The sequence below is a fragment of the Engystomops pustulosus genome, chromosome 5 (genome assembly GCF_040894005.1).
Source record: "Engystomops pustulosus chromosome 5, aEngPut4.maternal, whole genome shotgun sequence".
NCBI classification, from domain to species: Eukaryota; Metazoa; Chordata; class Amphibia; order Anura; family Leptodactylidae; genus Engystomops; species Engystomops pustulosus.
This window is the reverse complement of record NC_092415.1, coordinates 43,818,406-43,837,551: the sequence shown is the minus strand read 5'-3', so window position 1 is coordinate 43,837,551 and position 19,146 is coordinate 43,818,406. Positions and strand designations below refer to the sequence as shown.

The following is a 19,146-nucleotide window of genomic DNA, read 5'->3' as shown; positions in this document are numbered from 1 at the left end:
AATAAGGTAAAACCAGGCAAAAAGTTCCCTTTAAGAGCCTCTCAGCTTCCACATTGTGGTAGTGGGAAAGCTTGGCTAGAGTTTTCACTTTAACAAGAGCCGTCACTTACAGTGCAAAATACGAAAATCGATGTAAGGGTGAGAGCCTCGTCTTTCCGATTCAAAGCCGGCTCTGCTTCTTACTCTGACATCTCCTGAAATAGAGAGAAGAAAGTGTTAGCCGGATGACCCCGGGTACATCTCCCCCACCCACCAGCGGATTACACAACTCCAAACATGCAACTGCATGCTCCTATAGAGTCAGAGGAAGACTGCAGCCTGCGCAAACCAGGCCAAAGCATGTGCTGAGCATTCACATGAGCCTGAACTACATGTTCTAATGGCACAAGGTGCCGCATTGTGCCACACAGGGAGACTTCCATTCATCATGACTAGGCCTGCAGGGAACAAACAGGAGAGTGCAGAGTGTACAAGCCTCAGCACCCAGTATGGCAGCCTGCAGCGCGTCAGCTCACGTCCCCACTAAAATAAGGAAATTATAAAAAGAGGGTCCCACTAGCATTTACTTACTTGCACTCAGCTGTTTGAAAATTACACAAGAGCCTATCAAAATACCAAAACTCAGTATTAAACACAGAAGAAAGTGACAGCGGGAAGTCACCCATGCAGGATGGCTGGGTCATGGATACACACATGCACAGGTCATACACTGACAGCTGCTACATAACACACAAAGAGCAAGAGAAGAACAGAGCGCCAAGTCATGGGCAACTCATGTGGGACCACAGCGCTGCCTATGGATTGGATACATTTACTTAAAATACATAAACAAAAAAAAAAAAAAAAAAAAAGAGAAGATCCATGATAAATAGCCATGTAGCATACCATACATAGGCAGCAGGCTATGGAGCAGACTGTATATAGCAGTGATGGAGGACCTGCTATAGATTGCTAGAGATTGGGTGCCCAAACTACAACCATTAACCATTTACTTATTACAAAGTGCCAATTAAAGGACATCTACCACCAAGATGAAAGACTCCATGCAAATGAGCCTGAGGGGCTCCAGGCTCCATTAACACCTATGGAGCCTGGAGCCCTCTAGATGATTTACATATAATCCTTCATCCTGGTGGTAGTTGCGCTTAAGATCTCTATTCACTCAACATTTAGGAGTCCAGGGGGCGGAGCATATTACATAAGTGATAGCTTCCTGTGTACTCAAACAGTAGTCTGTTAACCCCTACGGGACTTATCCTATTTTGGCATTAAGGACATGGTCCCATTTTTCAAATTTGGCCTGTGTCACTATAAGTGCTTATAGCTTTGGAGCAATATAAGATATCCGGGGGATTTTGAGATTGTTTTCTTGTGACACATTGTACTTCAAATTAGTTTAAAAATTTGGATGATATGTTTTGCGTTTAGTTATGAAAAAAACCTAAATTTGGAAAAAAATTGGAAAAATTCTTTAATTTTCAAAGTTCTAAATTCTCTACTTTTGAAGCAGATAGTCATAGCACCCAAATAAATTCATAACCTGCATTTCCCAAATGTCTGCTTTATGTTGGATGTTTTTTTTAAGATTTCACATATTTTACTAGAATATTACCGTATTTTTTGCCCTATAGGGCGCACCGGACTATAAGGCGCATTAGTCCGATGCGCCTTATATATGTAATAATTACATATATAAGGCGCATCGGACTATAAGGCGCGGGGTCCGGGGGCGTGGCGGAGGTCCGGGGGCGGAGCGGAGACCCGACGGGATGCGACGCCGAGACGCGACGGGGATCGCGGGGAAGGTGAGGGGGAGGTGGAGGAGGGCAGCGGACCATACTTACATAGGTCCCCGCTACCGGAGACAGCAGATCTCCAGCGGGAACTGCAGACCACGCGGCAGAAGTTGTTCGTGCCGCGTGGTCTGCAGTTCCCGCTGGAGATCTGCTGTCTCCGGTCTCCGGTAGCGGGGACCTATGTAAGTATGGTCCGCTGCCCAGCGCCATACATAGGGCGCACCGGACTATAAGGCGCACTTTGGATTTCCACGGAAATCCAATGCTTTTAAGTGCGCCTTATAGTCCAGAAAATACGGTATGTGGCTCAGAATTTAGGTGCCATTTTTCAAATTTTTGGGAAAATCAGCAAAACCTTTATTTAGATGGACCTGCTCGACTTTGTATTGACTGCGAAAGGCCTAATTAATGGCTAGACTCGTAATTTACCCCATTATGGAAACTACACACCTCAACGTACGAAAAAGCACTTTTAAGAAGTTTGTTAACCCTTTAGGTGTTTTATAGGGGTTGAAACAAAATGGAGGTGCAGTCTACTAATTGTAATATTTTTTCACAATACACTCATTTTGGGTGGAAAATTAAACATTTGCAATGGATTAAATGAAAAAAGGCTCCACAAGGTTTGATACCCAATCTCTCCCGAGTACACGGATGCTCTATATGTGGTGGTAACCTGCTGTATGGGCGCACGGCCGGGCATAGAAGGGAAGGAGGCGCCGTCCAGATCAGATTTGCTATGTCACATTGTACAGGCTATAATATTTTGTTTTTTTAATGTGGACCTATAGGGGCTTATTTTTCTTTTGCCACATGAGATGCACTTTTCTGGTACGTAATTTTGGAGCATCTATAGCTAATTGGTGAGATTTTATTAACTCTTTGTTGGTGGAGGAAATGAAAATCAACAAAATTAAAAATTAGCTTTTTTCTGAACTTTTTTTCCGATTTTTTTCCCCCGGCGTTTACCGGGCAGGTCCAGTGACAATTCTGTTTCATTTTGTGCGTTTGTGTTTTTTATACTTTATTAAGTGTTTTTATTAGAAAGTGACACTTTAGGGGCTTATATTTTTATGTATTTATTTTTTATTTATTCTAATGTTTAAACTTTTGTGTTTTGAACTTTTTTTACTTATACATACTTGAACTTGAACCAGCGATGCCCAGTCCTCGGGGCTGCCCAGAAGAGGATCGGATCCCCCGGTAAGCGGCACGGGGGATCCGATCCATAGCGGGAAGACCCTTACACGCCGCAGTCAGGTTCACTTTCAAAGCTTAGTGCAGATCCCACAATAGAGAGAAAAGGCCCAAGACCCCCGTAAAAAAAATCCAACACAGCTTGTCCTAGTTCTCCTATAAATGACAGATTCTAGGCTGATTTCTAGAGGAAAACTAGGATCAGACACATCAGATAAACATGATCATATAATGGTGTTGTACAAACGTTCCCACAAATGAGCAAAAGTATAAGGATGTCCGGAAGAGATTTCAGCTCTGTGCTACAACACAGTCAATAACCAAGGAAGGCAACGCAAATACAAAAGAATATTTCATTATAGAGAAAGTAGCTTAATGTAAAATTACATAAATGAACCTGAGGGGTTCCATTAACAGCTATGGAACCCGGAGCCCCCTAAGTAATTTTAGCATGTGGAGCTAAAATAAGAGCAGATCCTGCCAGAGGGGGCGACTCACCAGCACGTCAGTGTACTTGGGTTACACGCCTTGATCCTGGTGGTAAATACCCTTTACATCATCACACGGGGTAGTGGCAAATTGGATCCCTTTATTTATAACAGGATGAAGGATTGTAAACAAAGCACACTGACATACTGGTGTGTGTCCCCTCTGGCAGGATCTGCTCTTCTTTAAGCTTCTTATGCCTTTGTTTGTCGAAAAAGAGAATTTTAAAATTATTTATTATATTTAATTATTATTATTATATAATATTCTTCAAAACAAGGTAATTAGAAGTTAACAGAGAAGATCCTGCCAGAGGGGTAACACCAGTATCTCAGTGTACTTGGTTTACAATCCTTGATCCTGGTGGGAGATGTGCTTTAAAGGGAACCTGTCACCAGGGACCTCATTTTCACCAAAGACAGGTTGCAGAAGCTTATTACACCTGCATTACACATCTGCCTTTTCTAAGCATTTGCATTACAATATAATTGTGTGTTATAACTTACTCTTGCACGCTGACAAAATCCTGGGGTAGTTACAGGGGCTGGGCTTTGGTTTGAATGGATTTCAAAAAACAACATGTGACTTGTGTGTTACTCGCTCCTCAGAGCTTAGTCCCCACCTTTGTGCTCCTGTCCAGCTGCAGCCTAACTTGCTTAGATGGGACAACCCCTTTAAGTCAAACCTACAGTTGTAGCAAGTGCCAAATTTGCACTAAAGTTACAGGGAGCTGTAATTCACCCGATGATTTCCTGCTACACTGGAAATGTTGTGAAACATAGCAGTACAAATTAACATATTCACCATTTTAAAAAAATTACAATTTCCTTGTGGAAAACATCTGCAGAATTATAAAATCACATCTGCCTTGTACCGTGATCCAAAAAGGAAATTCTGAAAGACAGGGCAGCCATTTGCTAAAAAAACACACAACTCAGCTGTAGGTCGCAGTAATGGTGCAGCCTACAGCATTACAAATTAAATGATCACAAATCTGGTCAGAATCAGTTTGTTTCTGGTCAGGTGTATTCTGCTGCCTCATCTGAATACTGGAGGTGATAAGGGGAGAGAAGCCGAGCTCTGGGATATATGGGTTTTATACAATTTGGAGCAGGATTTCCCAGCATATTAAATCCCAACAGAACTCCTAGGAGAGAACTAAGAGTCCTGATTACTCCACCCATACACAGTGATTGACAGCACAAAGATGTGTGTGCATGTGTATATAATATATCTCTGCGGGTGCATTCACACGTGGTATTGACGCATGCGTTAAACAGCTGAGGAGGAAATTTGCCTAATTACATTGCTGTCAACATTGCAAACTTTTACATCTCTCTATACATTACCCTGCTCTCAGATAAAGCAGGGGAAAAAAAGAAAAAGTTCACATTTAAGGAAATCTACCATCAATGATTAACCGGTTAAGGACCCTTTCCTGTTTTTTCATGTCCATTTTTCACTCTCCACCTTCAAAAATCTATAACTTTTTTATTTTTACACATAAAGAACTGTGTGACGGTTTGTTATCTGCGTAACAAAATGCACTTCATAGTGATAGTATTAAATATTGCATGCCATGTACTCGGAAGCGGGAAAAAAATTCCAAATGCAGTGAAAATCGTGAAAAAACGCATTTGCGCCATTTTCTTGTGGGCTTGGATATTACTTTCTTTCACTGTGCGCCGCAAATGACCTGTCTACTTTATTCTTTGGGTCGGTACGATTAAGGGGATACCAAATTTGTATAGGTTTTATAATGTTTTCATACATTCACAAAAATTAAAACCTCCTGTACAAAATTTTTTTTCTTGATTTTGCCAACTTCTGGCGCCAATAACTTTTTTATACTTTGGTGTGCAGAGCTGTGGGTGGTGTCATTTTTTGCGAAATTTGATAATATTTTCAATGATATCATTTTTAGGACTGTACGACCTTTTGATCACTTTTTATAGATTTTTTTTTTCGGTTACAAGGTTAAACGCATTGAAAAACCGTTATCATATTTTGTTAGATCGGGCATTTTCGGACGCGTCGATACCTAATGTGTTTATGATTTTTACTGTTTATTTATATTTATGTCAGTTCTAGGGAACAAATCTAGGGATTTGAAATTTTAGGGTTTTTTTATTATAATTTTTTTTTTAAATTTTTTAAATTTTTATTTTTACAGTTTTTCAGACTCCCTAGGGTACTTTAACCCTAGGTTGTCTGATCGATCCTATCATATACTGCCATACTACAGTATAGGGGTTAAAACGAAATAGCCTTGGGTCTTTGGAAGACCCGAGGCTAACATGGAGACGGATCGCCGCCCGCCGATGACGTCACGGGGAGCGGCGATCCCAGGTAAGATGGCGGCGTCCATGCGCCACTATCTTTTTGAGGCTGCCAGCAGCCAATCGCTATAATAGCCTGCAATATGCAGCAAAGACTTAGGCCCCTTCCACACTAGCGAGTGTGATGCGATGAACTCGCATCACACTCGCAACGCAAGCTGCCGGGAACGCACGGCCCGAACCCTGCACCGCGGGAGTGAACTGACATGCTGAGTTCACTCCCGCGGTGCAGCGTTCGGGCCGTGCGTTCCCGGCAGCTTGCGTTGCGAGTGTGATGCGAGTTCATCGCATCACACTCGCTAGTGTGGAAGGGGCCTTACCGGCTATGGAGAGGGCTCAGCCCGTGAGCCCTCTCCATTCAGCGTGACCCGACCGCCGCCGTGAATACACCAACTGGTTAATCCATCATGATAAACCAGGGACACTTACTCATAGATCCAGGCACCGTGACTGTGACAATCTTCTAATATTTGTTTTCCTTGGTTTCCTTCTTATATCAAATTCTGCAAATGAGCCTGAAGGGTTGTGGGGGTGTTACCTGAGCCCCACTGTGCAACTGGCTGTTACACTGTGCAGGAGCACTTCCCCCTCCCACGGTCTGTTGAAACTTCCTGCTGAAGGGACATTACATCAGGTAGAGGGAGAGACAATGGTACAACCTGTGAACCTGTAGCATCAAGGGGTTCTGGTAACACCCCCAGCAGCATTTTAGGCTTGTTAACAGAATTTTGATTTAGAAGGGAAGCGGCCATGCATAACAAAGTTAAGAAAATGACCACAGTCACTATGACTGGATTTGTAAGTAGGTGTCCCTGGTTATTATGATGGATTTTGACGGTAGATTACAATTTAGCAACACCTATAATGCCGCCAATCTTACATGTAGCCCTGTCACCTATAAAGGGACTACATGTCTGAAGCAGCCACTTGTATATAATTATTAATATATTATATTAATATACATATACTATAATTAAAGCGACTGAACTACGAATATTAATATGCCTTTTTATTAGCATGTACTTACCTAGCATACGAATGTACAAAGCTGTTTGGTCAGAGCTGTCATAGGAAATAGCCCCACGTCTCTGAAAACAAAAACACAAAAAAGTCTTATAAAAAGATATGCAAATGTTTTCATAAAAATTTTTTTACATGTCAATAAGAAAACTGGACAGCCCCTTTAAATCAGGTGTTGATAAGGTTTGAAGAAACATGGTCACTTTCTTTCAAAACCAGCTTCAATTTTGACTAAGCAACTAAGCTTCAATTATTCCTATACAGATGAGCTGCAATACTGGCAGAAACCACGGTCAGGTGAGGCGCTGTTTTTTTGGGAGAAACCAAATGCTGAAGATAAAATAAATCAGAAGTGTCTGAGGTAAAACTGCTCTAGTTCCCCATGGAAACCAATCAGAGCTCAGCTTCCTTTTTATAAACAGCTGTGGGAAAATAAAAGCTGAGCTCTGGTTGGTTGATGCAGTCAACTGGAACGGTTCTGCTCTCAGACACTTCTGATAAATCTCCTCTGTGTGTATTGTCTGGCTAAACTTAACAAATCTCCCAACTCTCCCGCTTACCGCAAGCAACACATTCATCTGTTGGAGGAATGAGGCCACCCCAAGATAGTGATCTCTTTTTCACCTGAGCCCCCAAACACTTGCATGCTCAGCGTATTTCTCTGGCCATAAGGGAAATCTACCACTATGATGAAGGATTGTAAACCAAACACGCTGATATACGAGTGTGTGTCCCCTCCGCAGGATCCGCTCTGTTTTTAGCTTTTTTTGTCATGTTTTTTTATTAAAAAAAAAAAAAAAAAAAAAAAAAGATGGAGCCTGTAGCCCCTTAGGCTCATTTGCAGGATTTTTACACCTTTTATTTCTTTAAAACAAGGGAATATGAAACTTAAAGTCCTTACAGCAAAGGCAGATAACAGATCAGGTTTTTCATCATTAGAGCCTGTGATGTTATTAAAGGAACACGGTGTCATGCCTGGTGATTGGCTTGGGGCAGTGTAGGATTTTAGGATTCGAAGAACAGCAAAGAGAATCCCTTTGTCATGCACCACACCCTCAGGGAGTATAGTGTGTATTAGTAGTCACACTGCCTGGAGGGCTCCCTCAAAGGGAGTCTGTCAGCAGCGGTGACCCCAGCGTTAGGGTCACAATTCTAATATCAGTGTTACAAAAAAAAAACCCAAGTGCAGACGTCCTTCATAGTAAAGTGCTGTCAGCTCTCTGCAGTGACCTACTACCCGACCCAATCTTTTTTTTTTTAATACCGTGCAGTGGTTAATGATGGGAATATTGGTCCTGCTATTCCCTGTAAAATCATGCATGTTTATAGATTTGTAAAGACTTTCCTAAAGGGGTATTCCAAGAATACGACCGCCTGATACAAAAACCCATAATGATATAAATAAGTGATTAAACCAAAACTGAAATGTCATTAGTTACAAATTGGAGCTTAAAGTAGTATTCCCATTTCAGCAAATTAATGTTATGGTTTGTATTCTAAAGTTTATACAATTTTCCAATATACTTTCTGTATCAATTCCTCACTGTTTTTTAGATCTCTGCTTACCTCCAGTGGATAGAAATCTGACCATGGTCACACAGGTGCACTGCTCGTTATATCACACAGCTCTGATTACTCTCTATGATATAACGAGCCGTGCACCTGTGTGACCACGGTCAGATTTCTATCCACTGGAGGTAAATATAGAAGCTTTCTATAGAATGACAGCAAGCAGAGATCTAGAAAACCGTGAGGAATTGATACAGAAAGTATATTGGAAAATTGTATAACGTGTTCACCATACAAACAATAACATTCATTTGCTGAAATGGGAACACCCATTTAAATAGTTTATGATTAACAAAATGTTATCAATGGGCTTATTGATTGTGCATCTATTAGGATCCATTTTTACACTTTCCACTTTTGTATCTGAAGCAACAGAAGACCAACAGAAAACTTTACCCCATTTTTGAACATTTTTTTTTTATTGATGAAGGAGGGTTTTTATTGATCAGTTTTTATACAGAGTGCTCCCCGATTCTACATACCAGAGTTTCAACCCAACCTATAAAGCCCAAAGCAGGGGAATAAAACATCTAGGTGGCGTTTTGGTTGTGTTTTCATTGCGTTTTAAAACGCATTACAACAGCTGAGATGAGGTGATTTGCCTAATTACATTACTGTTAACATCACGTTTACAATTTGTTTTGTCAACGCAAATGTCAACACATGTAAATAGTAATGTAATTAGGAAAACCACATCTCCTCAGCTGTTGTAATGCGTTTTAAAACGCAATGAAAACACAACAAAAGCGCAACGTGTGAAAGCGCCATAAGAGTTGTCAAAAGGTGCAGAGTTGTAACTACAGGGGTAGAAGGCATTGCAGCTGCTACGGGGCCCGGCCACCCTAAACATTGGAGGAGCTGTACTGTTATATACATGCTATAACATATACACAATGTGCAGTGTAATATAGATATAATAGTACACACCTTCCACAGGAGTTTCCATAGGAGTTTCTCATCTGCACTTCCTGCATCTACTTCCCCCATGCAGTGTGCTGCTACTGAAGATTGCCAGGAAGTATATACTAATGGGTGAATGAGTGTATAAACATATGGATGTGGAAATGTGATGTGTATATGCTGTATGTGTGTATATAAAATAGGTATATACTCAGTGTGAATATACTGTATGTATAAGTGTATAAATTTATATACGAGTACAGAAATGTGTGTGTGTGTGTGTGTGTGTGTATATGCGAGTGTGTATAATTTTATATTAAATATACACACACACACACACTAATATAAAATGTGCGAGTGTACAAATATAAATAAATAGTTTTAAATCCCCAATCAGGAGTCGGATATGGGGCCCGGTCTCTCCTAGTTACCCCCCGGCAAGGTATTTTTTTTTTTTTAATTAAATGCAGGTTTGTTTTTTTTAATGAAACTGCAAAACAGAAGTCTAAATACAGATGTGAACTGGTCCCTACATCTATGGGCAGCTTCAAAGTCCAAAGCATGGGTACAAGTGGTTTGTTCATCCCCCATCATACTGTGTGTAGCTCTGCCATCTCTGTGTGTTACACAGAAGCCGCCATGTAAACATATTCCATTACAGGCTGCACATCATTGCCCGTTATAGGAGCAGCGTGTGCCAGGTAACACTGTAAGGAATACCCTCTGCTGGTTTACTAGATCAATACAAAAATTGTATGAACCGTATATATTTAGAGCGGTCTACAAATGATACAAGACCTCCTCCGTATAGAGCACAATGGGCAGTATTGTCACACAGTACTATGGACAGGTATGTATTTGCCTACCTTAGAAGCGATCCACCTGATAAGGATCAGTGCTACAGACCAGAGTAATGTAATTCCCATGGAGTCACACACGGCTCTGCATCGTCGCCTGTTTTCGTAGCTCGGGAGGCAGTAAGTGACAGGCGACGTGTGACATTACACAGAAAAAGGCTCCCAGTGATTTGATCTCTGAGCAGCTGCACTAACACTGCGGTCACCTGATGAGAGTGGGCACTGGCGTGTCACCCTTGTGGGCACCAACACACGGACAAAGTCACTACACTGCCAGATTCACACCACACAAAATATGTTATTAGCTAAAAAACCAGTTAGAAACAAATCTGCTCCCTCTGTTCCTCCCAGTGTAAACAACCTCCCCAAAGTCTTGGGAGAAGATCCAGGCTGCGCACTACCTAATGACATGACACGCTTTTATCACCGGCCAAACTCCTCTGCTGCACATTACCAGAATGTCACCCATGATAGATTTACACGCGGGACGTGCACAGAGCACTAAACTCCTTGTATAGATGTAGATAAAAAGTAGCATTTTTCAGATCCCTGAATACTGTGTGTTTATGTGAGGTGAAACATTTACCCAAAAAGTAGTAGCGATCACAGGGTTTTATATGCTTACGAACCACTCACAGGCCTTTATGGACCAGGGGATGGGGAACTCTCATGCAGGAAGGGGAATGCATGAGGAGACACAGGCACAATCAGGGTGCAGCTGCCCCTCAGCTGGGACTCGCCACACGCTGCTGGCAGAGAGCCAGGTAATGTGAAATGGTGTTTCAACCCACTAAAGGAGGACGATTGGCGATGCAAGGAGTAGGGGATATCTTTTATTTCCAGTCCATGAAGAGGTGGTGAGAGGCTCTCGCCATTTGACAAACAGTATAAGGAGTAGAGCACTAACTCTAGATCTTTAACAATGTGAAATAAACTATTATTAACTACTGAAATGACTCAGAATGCTGACAGGCTTTTTTTTTTTTTAAATCGGCATAGCGTAGGCTACTGGAGCCTTTCATAAGCTGGAAATTACATTCCTGGTGACAGATTAACTTTGAAGGAAATCTACCATCACAATCCATCATGATAAACCAGGGTCACTTTCTCATAGATCCAGGTACTGTGACTGTGGTAATCTTCTGATATTTGTTATTCATAGTCTCCTTCTAAAATCAACTTTTAAAATGATGCTAATATGTCAAAAGTGCTATGGGAGGCGTTACCTGAGCCCCTTCTTGCTGTAGCTTCCCAAGCTGTTACACTGTGCAGGTGAACTTCCCCACCTCCCACTGTGTTAGATTACACGAGGCCAAGGAGCAGAATTTTAAAAGGTTTTTTTTAGCAGGAATAAGGCCATGCATAAGATATAAGAAGATTAAAACAGTCACGGTCACTGTGTCCCTGGCTTATCATTTTCATGGTAGATTTAATTTGTCTGTAAACCCCTTCAAGAAAAAAAAAACAAAAAACCTTGAAATATGACGAGGGGCATCTCCAGATCTGTGCATATACAGATGAACTTATTTTACCCAGAATACCACTGAGCAGACTGAAATGTAATTTTGTGGGAACAGATTCTGTAAATATTGTCGTCATTTATATTGTGGCTCTCTCTATGCTTATAAATATTGGCTGAGCAAGGAGGGCATCCTATCTATGTAAGGGCACATTCAGACGGACCAGATCCTGGGAGAGCACGGGGCCGGGAGGAGGAGGGTGTGCTCTTCACCCATCCTACCTCCACAGGCAGACGCACCGTCACCGGAAGCCATCGACATCCATGGGGGCTTTGATTTGGTCACAAATCATGCGACCAGATCACAGCTCCCATAACGGCCGTCTAAATGAGCCCCATGACTGTATATACAGAGATATATGGTCCATCACTCAGGACTCTAGACGACCGCTTCTGAGCCAAGATGTATAAAAATCCCAGACTGCAATCATCAGCTGTAAGGAGTCTAATGAAGCTTTATTGATAATCCTTGGTCCCATTATAGCAAAAGATTTTGAACTACCGTTGTCACTGGGACAATAAAACTATGAAATACACAGTTTCGACTTAAGGCACATACAAATTCAACTTAAGAACCAACCTATCTTGTACGTAACCCGGGGACCGCCTGTATACTAATATATTATAATAATCTCTCTGCTGGATCTCCACAAGGTTATTTTTGCCATGGTTTTTCTGCGATTTCGCTGCAATCATTGTAAAACCGAGACAAAGGCAGGAAGGCGGTGTGAAGACACAGCCTTAAAGACATGTCATTAATCAATTAATGGAGAGGATTTAGTGCAAAATGTTGATAGGTGTGATAACTGAGCAGAAAATCTTGTCATCCTGTTTTTTTATCCAGTTAAAGGGGTTTTGAGTTTAACTAGAAAACCCCTTTAACACACAAAGTTTAATCTGTGAAAATATTTTGCCTTTATGTTACGCCCGATAAGATGAATTCTTGGAGCAAGGACAGTGTATGGAGTATGTAGAGACAATAGGTCAATGCCATGCGGTCCACATCTGTAAGTTCTCCCCATTTATTACTGCTCTTCCCCTAGTTACCCCTACTTGCCTCTCACAGAAATGGATTTGTGTTTTGTGACATTATAGGATTGTTAAGATATAAAGTAAACCCCAGAGTGAGGCACATGTTAGTCTATCTGGATGAGAGCGGCTCCCTGATAAGACGAGGATCCCGACCGGCTGCAGACACATTAGTCAACGTCATGTAAGATTAAATATGTGAAAGAGTCATTGAAGGGTGAGGGGGGTAAATAATAAAATAATCTGACTGGGACTCTCTCCTAGCCGCAGGACACCTGTCAGTATTGGCGGCAGCCTTTATCCATACGCAGAAGGTGCAGGTCACTTGTCCATATCAGGAAAACCTCATCTGTATGGACATCCTACTAGACAGAAATAGCTACAGTGCAGGGCGCAGTCAGACGGCCCACCTACCGGGGCGCAGTCAGATAGACGGCCCACCTACCGGGGCGCAGTCAGATAGACGGCCCACCTACCGGGGGGGCGCAGTCAGATAGACGGCCCACCTACCGGGGGGGCACAGTCAGATAGACGGCCCACCTACCAGGGGGGGGGCAGTCAGACGGCCCACCTACCGGGGGGGGGGGGGGCAGTCAGATAGACGGCCCACCTACCGGGGGGGCGCAGTCAGATAGACGGCCCACCAACCGGGGGGGCACAGTCAGATAGACGGCCCACCTACCAGGGGGGGGGCAGTCAGACGGCCCACCTACCGGGGGGGGGGGGGCAGTCAGATAGACGGCCCACCTACCGGGGGGGGGGGGCAGTCAGACAGCCCACACACATACACCAATCAACCAAATAGAGACTGTATTGCTGTACACGCTGGTAGGATGCACAGGCCCCATATGGGTTACATTCACAGTGTATACAAAGAGGACTGTGCACATGGCAAATCTTTCTAGGCTGTATTTTTATCACTGTTGTGGTTTAGTTTCTCAAATATCCCTGTATGATTTTTAAAGAGAACCCGTCATGCCAAATAACCCCCCTAAACTAAATATGTTTTCATAAACTGCCATTAGAGAGCATTGCCTCTATCCCTTCATTGTCCCTCTACATGCCTGTAATCCTAAGCAATGAGGTCCTAAAGCTGTATGCAAATGACCTGTGAAATGTCCAATGAAGCATTAGCATATTCAAGCTGTCCACTCGATTCATGAGTGGGAGGCACAGCCACGCCCCCAGTGCATGACTGACAGCCTGTATAATGGTGTGTGGCTGTATAATGATGTGCTTCCTGGTGCTGGTGGCCACGCCCCCTGCAGCCTGTGTGTGCATGTGTGTGTGTTCAGGAGAGATACAGCAGCTCCAGGCAGCCATGTTACAGCAGAACATGTCAGATTCATGTGTAGCTGATGTCTGTGTCTCTCACCTGTATATTAGGAGGATGCAGCATGTCAGCAGATGCAGCACATACTAGCAATGCTTTACTATACACTACACACAGACATGAGCAGGGGAGGAGAGGGGAGGGGTAACAGGGGTGACATCACTGCCTCTGACCATGTGACCAGCCTCATTTACATGATAAAAAATAGATGATTTTACAATGATTAATGTATGAAATAACTAGATAAAGGCTGGGATGGGATCCTTGTGAGCTGCTCCAACAGGTAGAGGTGACAGGACTAGTGACACAGACCTGATGACAGGTGTCCTTTAAGCATTCAGGGGCAGAGAAAAAAAAAAAAAAAAACAAACAAACAAAAAAAAAAAAAACTTTATACTGATCTTGTCTCCTTGTTCCCTCAGTGCCTGCATGTTCCAGCAAATGAAGCAGACTTATTACAACCTGGCTTCAATGCACAAAGAACAGAAAACTACCGTAATTTATATAGGTTTTATTAGGTTTAAAAAATATTTAGATATTTTGTACAAAAAAAAACCAACAACTAAAAATCTTAATTTTGCCATATTCCGAGTCCAATAACTTTTTAAAACTTTGGTTTATGGAGCTGTGTTAACCGTAATTGTGGCGACTGTACAACCTTTTGATCGCTTTATAAATTCACAAAAAATATCAAGAATGGGGTTTGTGTTTAGGACATTTGGGCACTATTTCCCATTAGGGGCTCACCAACGGGAATAACAATTTTTAAATATTGATAGACTGGGACTTTGGGTACGCGACGATACCCAATATGTTTATTCTTTTATAGCAGTTCTAGGAAAGGGGGGCCTTTTGAACTTTAAAAAAAATATATATATATTTTTAGACCCCCTAAGGTACTTTAACCTTAAGTTCTCGAATTGATCCTACAATATAGTAGTATATGGGGATTTTGCACATGATTTGTCACAAGACCACGGGCCATCCACCATCCCAGCCAAGATTAGGGTTGCACAATGCAGCGAGATCTCGGTACTTGTGCGATACCTGGAATTGAAGCATTCTCACTTCGAAAGTTTCTGTAGCCTGCAGTACTGAAAGACTTACAAGAAATCTGTAGAACAGTACATCTGCAGGATTCCCATAGAGCAGACATCGGGGGGGCGGTTAGCGGCAGAGTAGGGACCACGTCATCAAGGATATATCACCATCTGACCATAAATGTTCTCTACATTTCCCAGGGCTTCCCCAGGCACAAGGCTCCAAATTATGCAATTCTGCAGCCCGGGATTTGAACCCACCACTTCCACACTCCGCCTGACCTAGAGAGACATAGTCGCCATCCACTAGGCTATGGGCTCGTACACAGGTTTAATGCACTGGTATATAGAGATGTATCTTCTCAGATCTCTGTTAAGATCATAAACATAATTATTATTTAGCATGTAATGTAGTTAAATGAATAAAAATGTATAATAATAAGAAAAAAAAAAAAATGGGGTCAGCGAGACAGGTGTGTCTGCTGCTCATCTGCAAATAATGTGGACGTGATGTCTGTGTTCAGACGTGACGTCCGTACACCATCCATTATTTTCACATATGCAAAAAAATAAAAAAGAAAAAAAGAAGGATGCTACTCTACTTCCTGCCCTGCCCAATTGGTTGCCTAGCAACATTTGAGAAAGAAACACTCTGCAAACCGTTGTTATGCATGTGCCGTCCATTTTTTTGAAGATCTATTGACTTCTATGGATGTACATGGTCCATACGCGACGCAAGATAACCCATGCTGCAATTTTATTCTCACTGTCTGCAACAGTCTGTTGCCATCTGCAAAAAAAAAAGTAAAAAACACAAACATCAAAAGCGCCTGTGTAAATGGGCACTAAATTACACTACTTAGCATACCATTTTACATGAACACAAAGCACTACAGCTTCTCCTGGCCAATCACTGGTGATCGTAACGGATTGCATGCGTTTCAATGGAAATGCAAATGTGATCATGCTGAGCACTCAAAATTCTAGTATCGGTGCAACCCTAGCCAAGACTGTCCGTTACATGCCGCACTGGTGTCAGCACTGATCATGGGTGTAAGCAGTGGGTGTTTGCTGCATTATGCCGCAAATACCCAGGGAGTGAGTGAAGAGGGCTCAGCCTGTGAGCACTCTTCATACAGCTGGGGTCGCACCATGACGTTGGGGATCTAAATGCTCATTCCTTAGCACACAGTAATGTCCGCACAGTCCCCTTCATCCGCTGGAAGGTAGCTAGATGTCCCAAATCCGGCTGCCCAGGTATAACAAAACGAAATACCACTGGCGAAATAGACTTTAAGACTAAACATAAAGTAGGACTGATCCCAGATCAGTCATTGGATTGGATTATAGACGAGGTCTGCTGACATTTGCATGTACTTATAACACCAGGTTATTTCTAAGATACGTCACTAGCAATGTCTGGGAGTCTGACAAGGGGCACGGTACTCCTAGTACAATGTCTGGGAGTCTGACAAGGGGCACGTTACTCCTAGTACAATGTCTGGAGAACAAGGCTGCTGTGTGTAGGGTATTTGCACAGTGTTTGCCTATCAGGAGCATACACAATGAGCTGTACGGCAGATTACATCTTTGTTCCATAAATGCATCATCCGTGTTAACGCCATTCAGGGTAATGAATGATTAACTGGTTATCTGGACTGTAGTATATATAACTATTCGGTTGTAATATTTACCCTAAGTCATGGGGTAAAACAATAGGATATGGCCTGTGATGACCTTGAGCATACAACGATGTGTTCACTGCACTAAAAGTCTACAGGACATATTTACTCTTATGAGCCGGGGACAAGAAAGGACTTCATCCATCCAGCTTGTCAAGTATACAGAGGTATAGGAGCGAAGAGCAAGGAAAACCTCCACAGACCAATTACACCCCCAGAATCTAGCACCACTTACCCTATACATGGGCTATGAGAAGATATTTTCTCACACACATAGCCTTTCCAGCTCTGCTAAAGATGATTATAGAAGGGAGGAGGCCATGGATAACGAATATAAGAAGATTACCACAGTCACAGGGCCTGGATCTATGAGTAAGTGCTCATAGTCTATGAGATGGTTTACCATAATAGATTTTGATGGTAGATGTACTTTAAAGGGAACCTGCCAGGGCAGTTTGGGTCAGTAAACTCACTAGTTCTTTCGTCTCTGTAGTATTTTTAAGCAATCTAAAAGGTAGGTACAGCGCATGCACAATGAAGCCAGGGCATTATTACGGCTTCACTTGCAAAGATTCGGTGCAGAAGCTTCTTATGAGAGTTTGAGGTGTCATTGGACTTATATCTAAGCAAATCTAAAAGTTCACTTTATTCCCTATTTTTATGCACATAAAAGTGTCAGACAGGTTGATTTGGAAACCTAAACCACCGGTACACAAGTTGGTTTAGGGTCCCAAATTAACCTGGCAGATTTTCTTTAACCCGTTGAGACCAATTTTTAGTTTTTGCGTTTGCTCCCCTCTTAAAAATTAATAACTTTTAATTTTTCTGTTTAGCTCCTTAAGGACACAGCCTGTTTGTAAGTTAATGCTCGGTCCTTTTTTAAAAAAAAAAAAATGACCAGTGTATCTCCCTGTGGTAATAAACTTTTCAACACTTTAAGATATCCCTGTGATTTTGAGATTGTATTTTATGTTAGTGGTATCATTTCAGTAAACAGTTTCTTTTTTTGGGGGGTAAAAAATTCAATAATTTAGGAACAATTTGAAAAAAAAAAAAGACAAAAATTTATGGTTGGTTTTTTTATGCCCCTTTTGGAGCACACCCTGCACCTCTTCTGTGTCCTTCCCTTGCTGACAGTTTGAGGAACTTCTGGAAAATGCTGCCCTGGTACAATGGGTGATGTGGCCTCGCTTCCAGACGCACTAGCACTCCCCTCTTCCTGGTCTAAAAATCAACTGCTTGACTCCCATCTCTTAAAATTCCAGAAAAGTTCCCCTCTGGCCGGCACATCGATGTAACGCGTAAGCATTATTTAGTGCTATCTTCATGATGTGCACGGCCAGCTTCTTATAACACACCATCGACTTCCGCATGGCGTTATATAGCTGAAGTACCTGGTCTGACAAATCCACCCCTCCCATGTACCCATTATAATCCAAAATACAGTCCAGCTTGGGGGCTTCTGTACTGGTACAACACAGAACAACGCCTACACGCTATGCCTGCTCCCCCGCGCTACTCCTACACCAGATCACACTTACAGTCATGGCCAAAAGTTTTGAGAATGTAAAAATTAACATTTGTATCAAAGTCTACTGCATCAGGATTTATAATGGCAGTTTGCATATACTCCAGAATGTTATAAAGAGTGATCAGCTTAACTGTAATTAATTGCAAAGTCAATATTTGCCTGGAAAATGAACTTTTTCCCCAAAACACATTTCAACTTCATCGCAGGCCTGCCTTAAAAGGAGCAGCTAACATCGTTTCAGTTATTGCTCCACTAACACAGGTGTGGGTGTTGATGAGGACAGGGCTGGAATCTGTCATGATTAAGTAAGAATCACACCACTGGACACTTTGAAAGGAGGCTGGTGCTTGGCATCATTGTTTCTCTTCTGTTAACCATGGTTATCTCTAAAGAAATACATGCAGTCATCATTGCACTGCACAAAACTGGCCTAACAGGGAAGAGTATCGCAGCTAGAAAGATGGCAACTCAGTCACCAATCTATCGCATCATCAAGGAATTCAAGGAGAGAGGTTCCATTGTTGCCAAAAAGGCTCCAGGGCACCCAAGAAGGACCAGCAAGCACCAGGACCGTCTCTTAAAAGTGTTTCAGCTTCGGGATCGGTCTACCAGCAGTGCAGAGCTTGCTCAGGAATGGCAGCAGGCAGGTGTGAGTGCATCTGCACGCACTGTGAGGAGGAGACTCTTGGAGCAAGGCCTGGTGTCAAGGAGGGCAGCAAAGAAGCCACTTCTCTCCAGAAAAACATCAGGGACAGACTGATATTCTGCAAAAGGTACAGGGAGTGGACAGCTGAGGACTGGGGTAAAGTCATTTTCAGCTTGTTCGGAGAAGACAAGGTGAGCGATGC

General features: G+C 42.5%; 1 protein-coding gene across 3 annotated transcripts in view; it reads right to left on the bottom strand.

Moving 5' to 3' along the window:
- The window catches only part of PDE7A (phosphodiesterase 7A), a 56,354-nt gene that overhangs the window by 10,233 nt on the left and 26,975 nt on the right, over positions 1-19,146 (bottom strand). For 2 of the 3 annotated variants that reach the window (XM_072151807.1, XM_072151806.1), the window contains exons 2-3: positions 6,846-6,906; positions 111-194 (exon numbers count right to left, since the gene is read on the bottom strand). In XM_072151807.1, the coding sequence (XP_072007908.1) occupies positions 111-194; positions 6,846-6,906 (145 nt within the window). Of the gene's footprint in view, positions 1-110; positions 195-6,845; positions 6,907-10,173; positions 10,402-19,146 lie in introns of those variants that run through there. The other variant, XM_072151808.1, reaches the window with a different exon arrangement.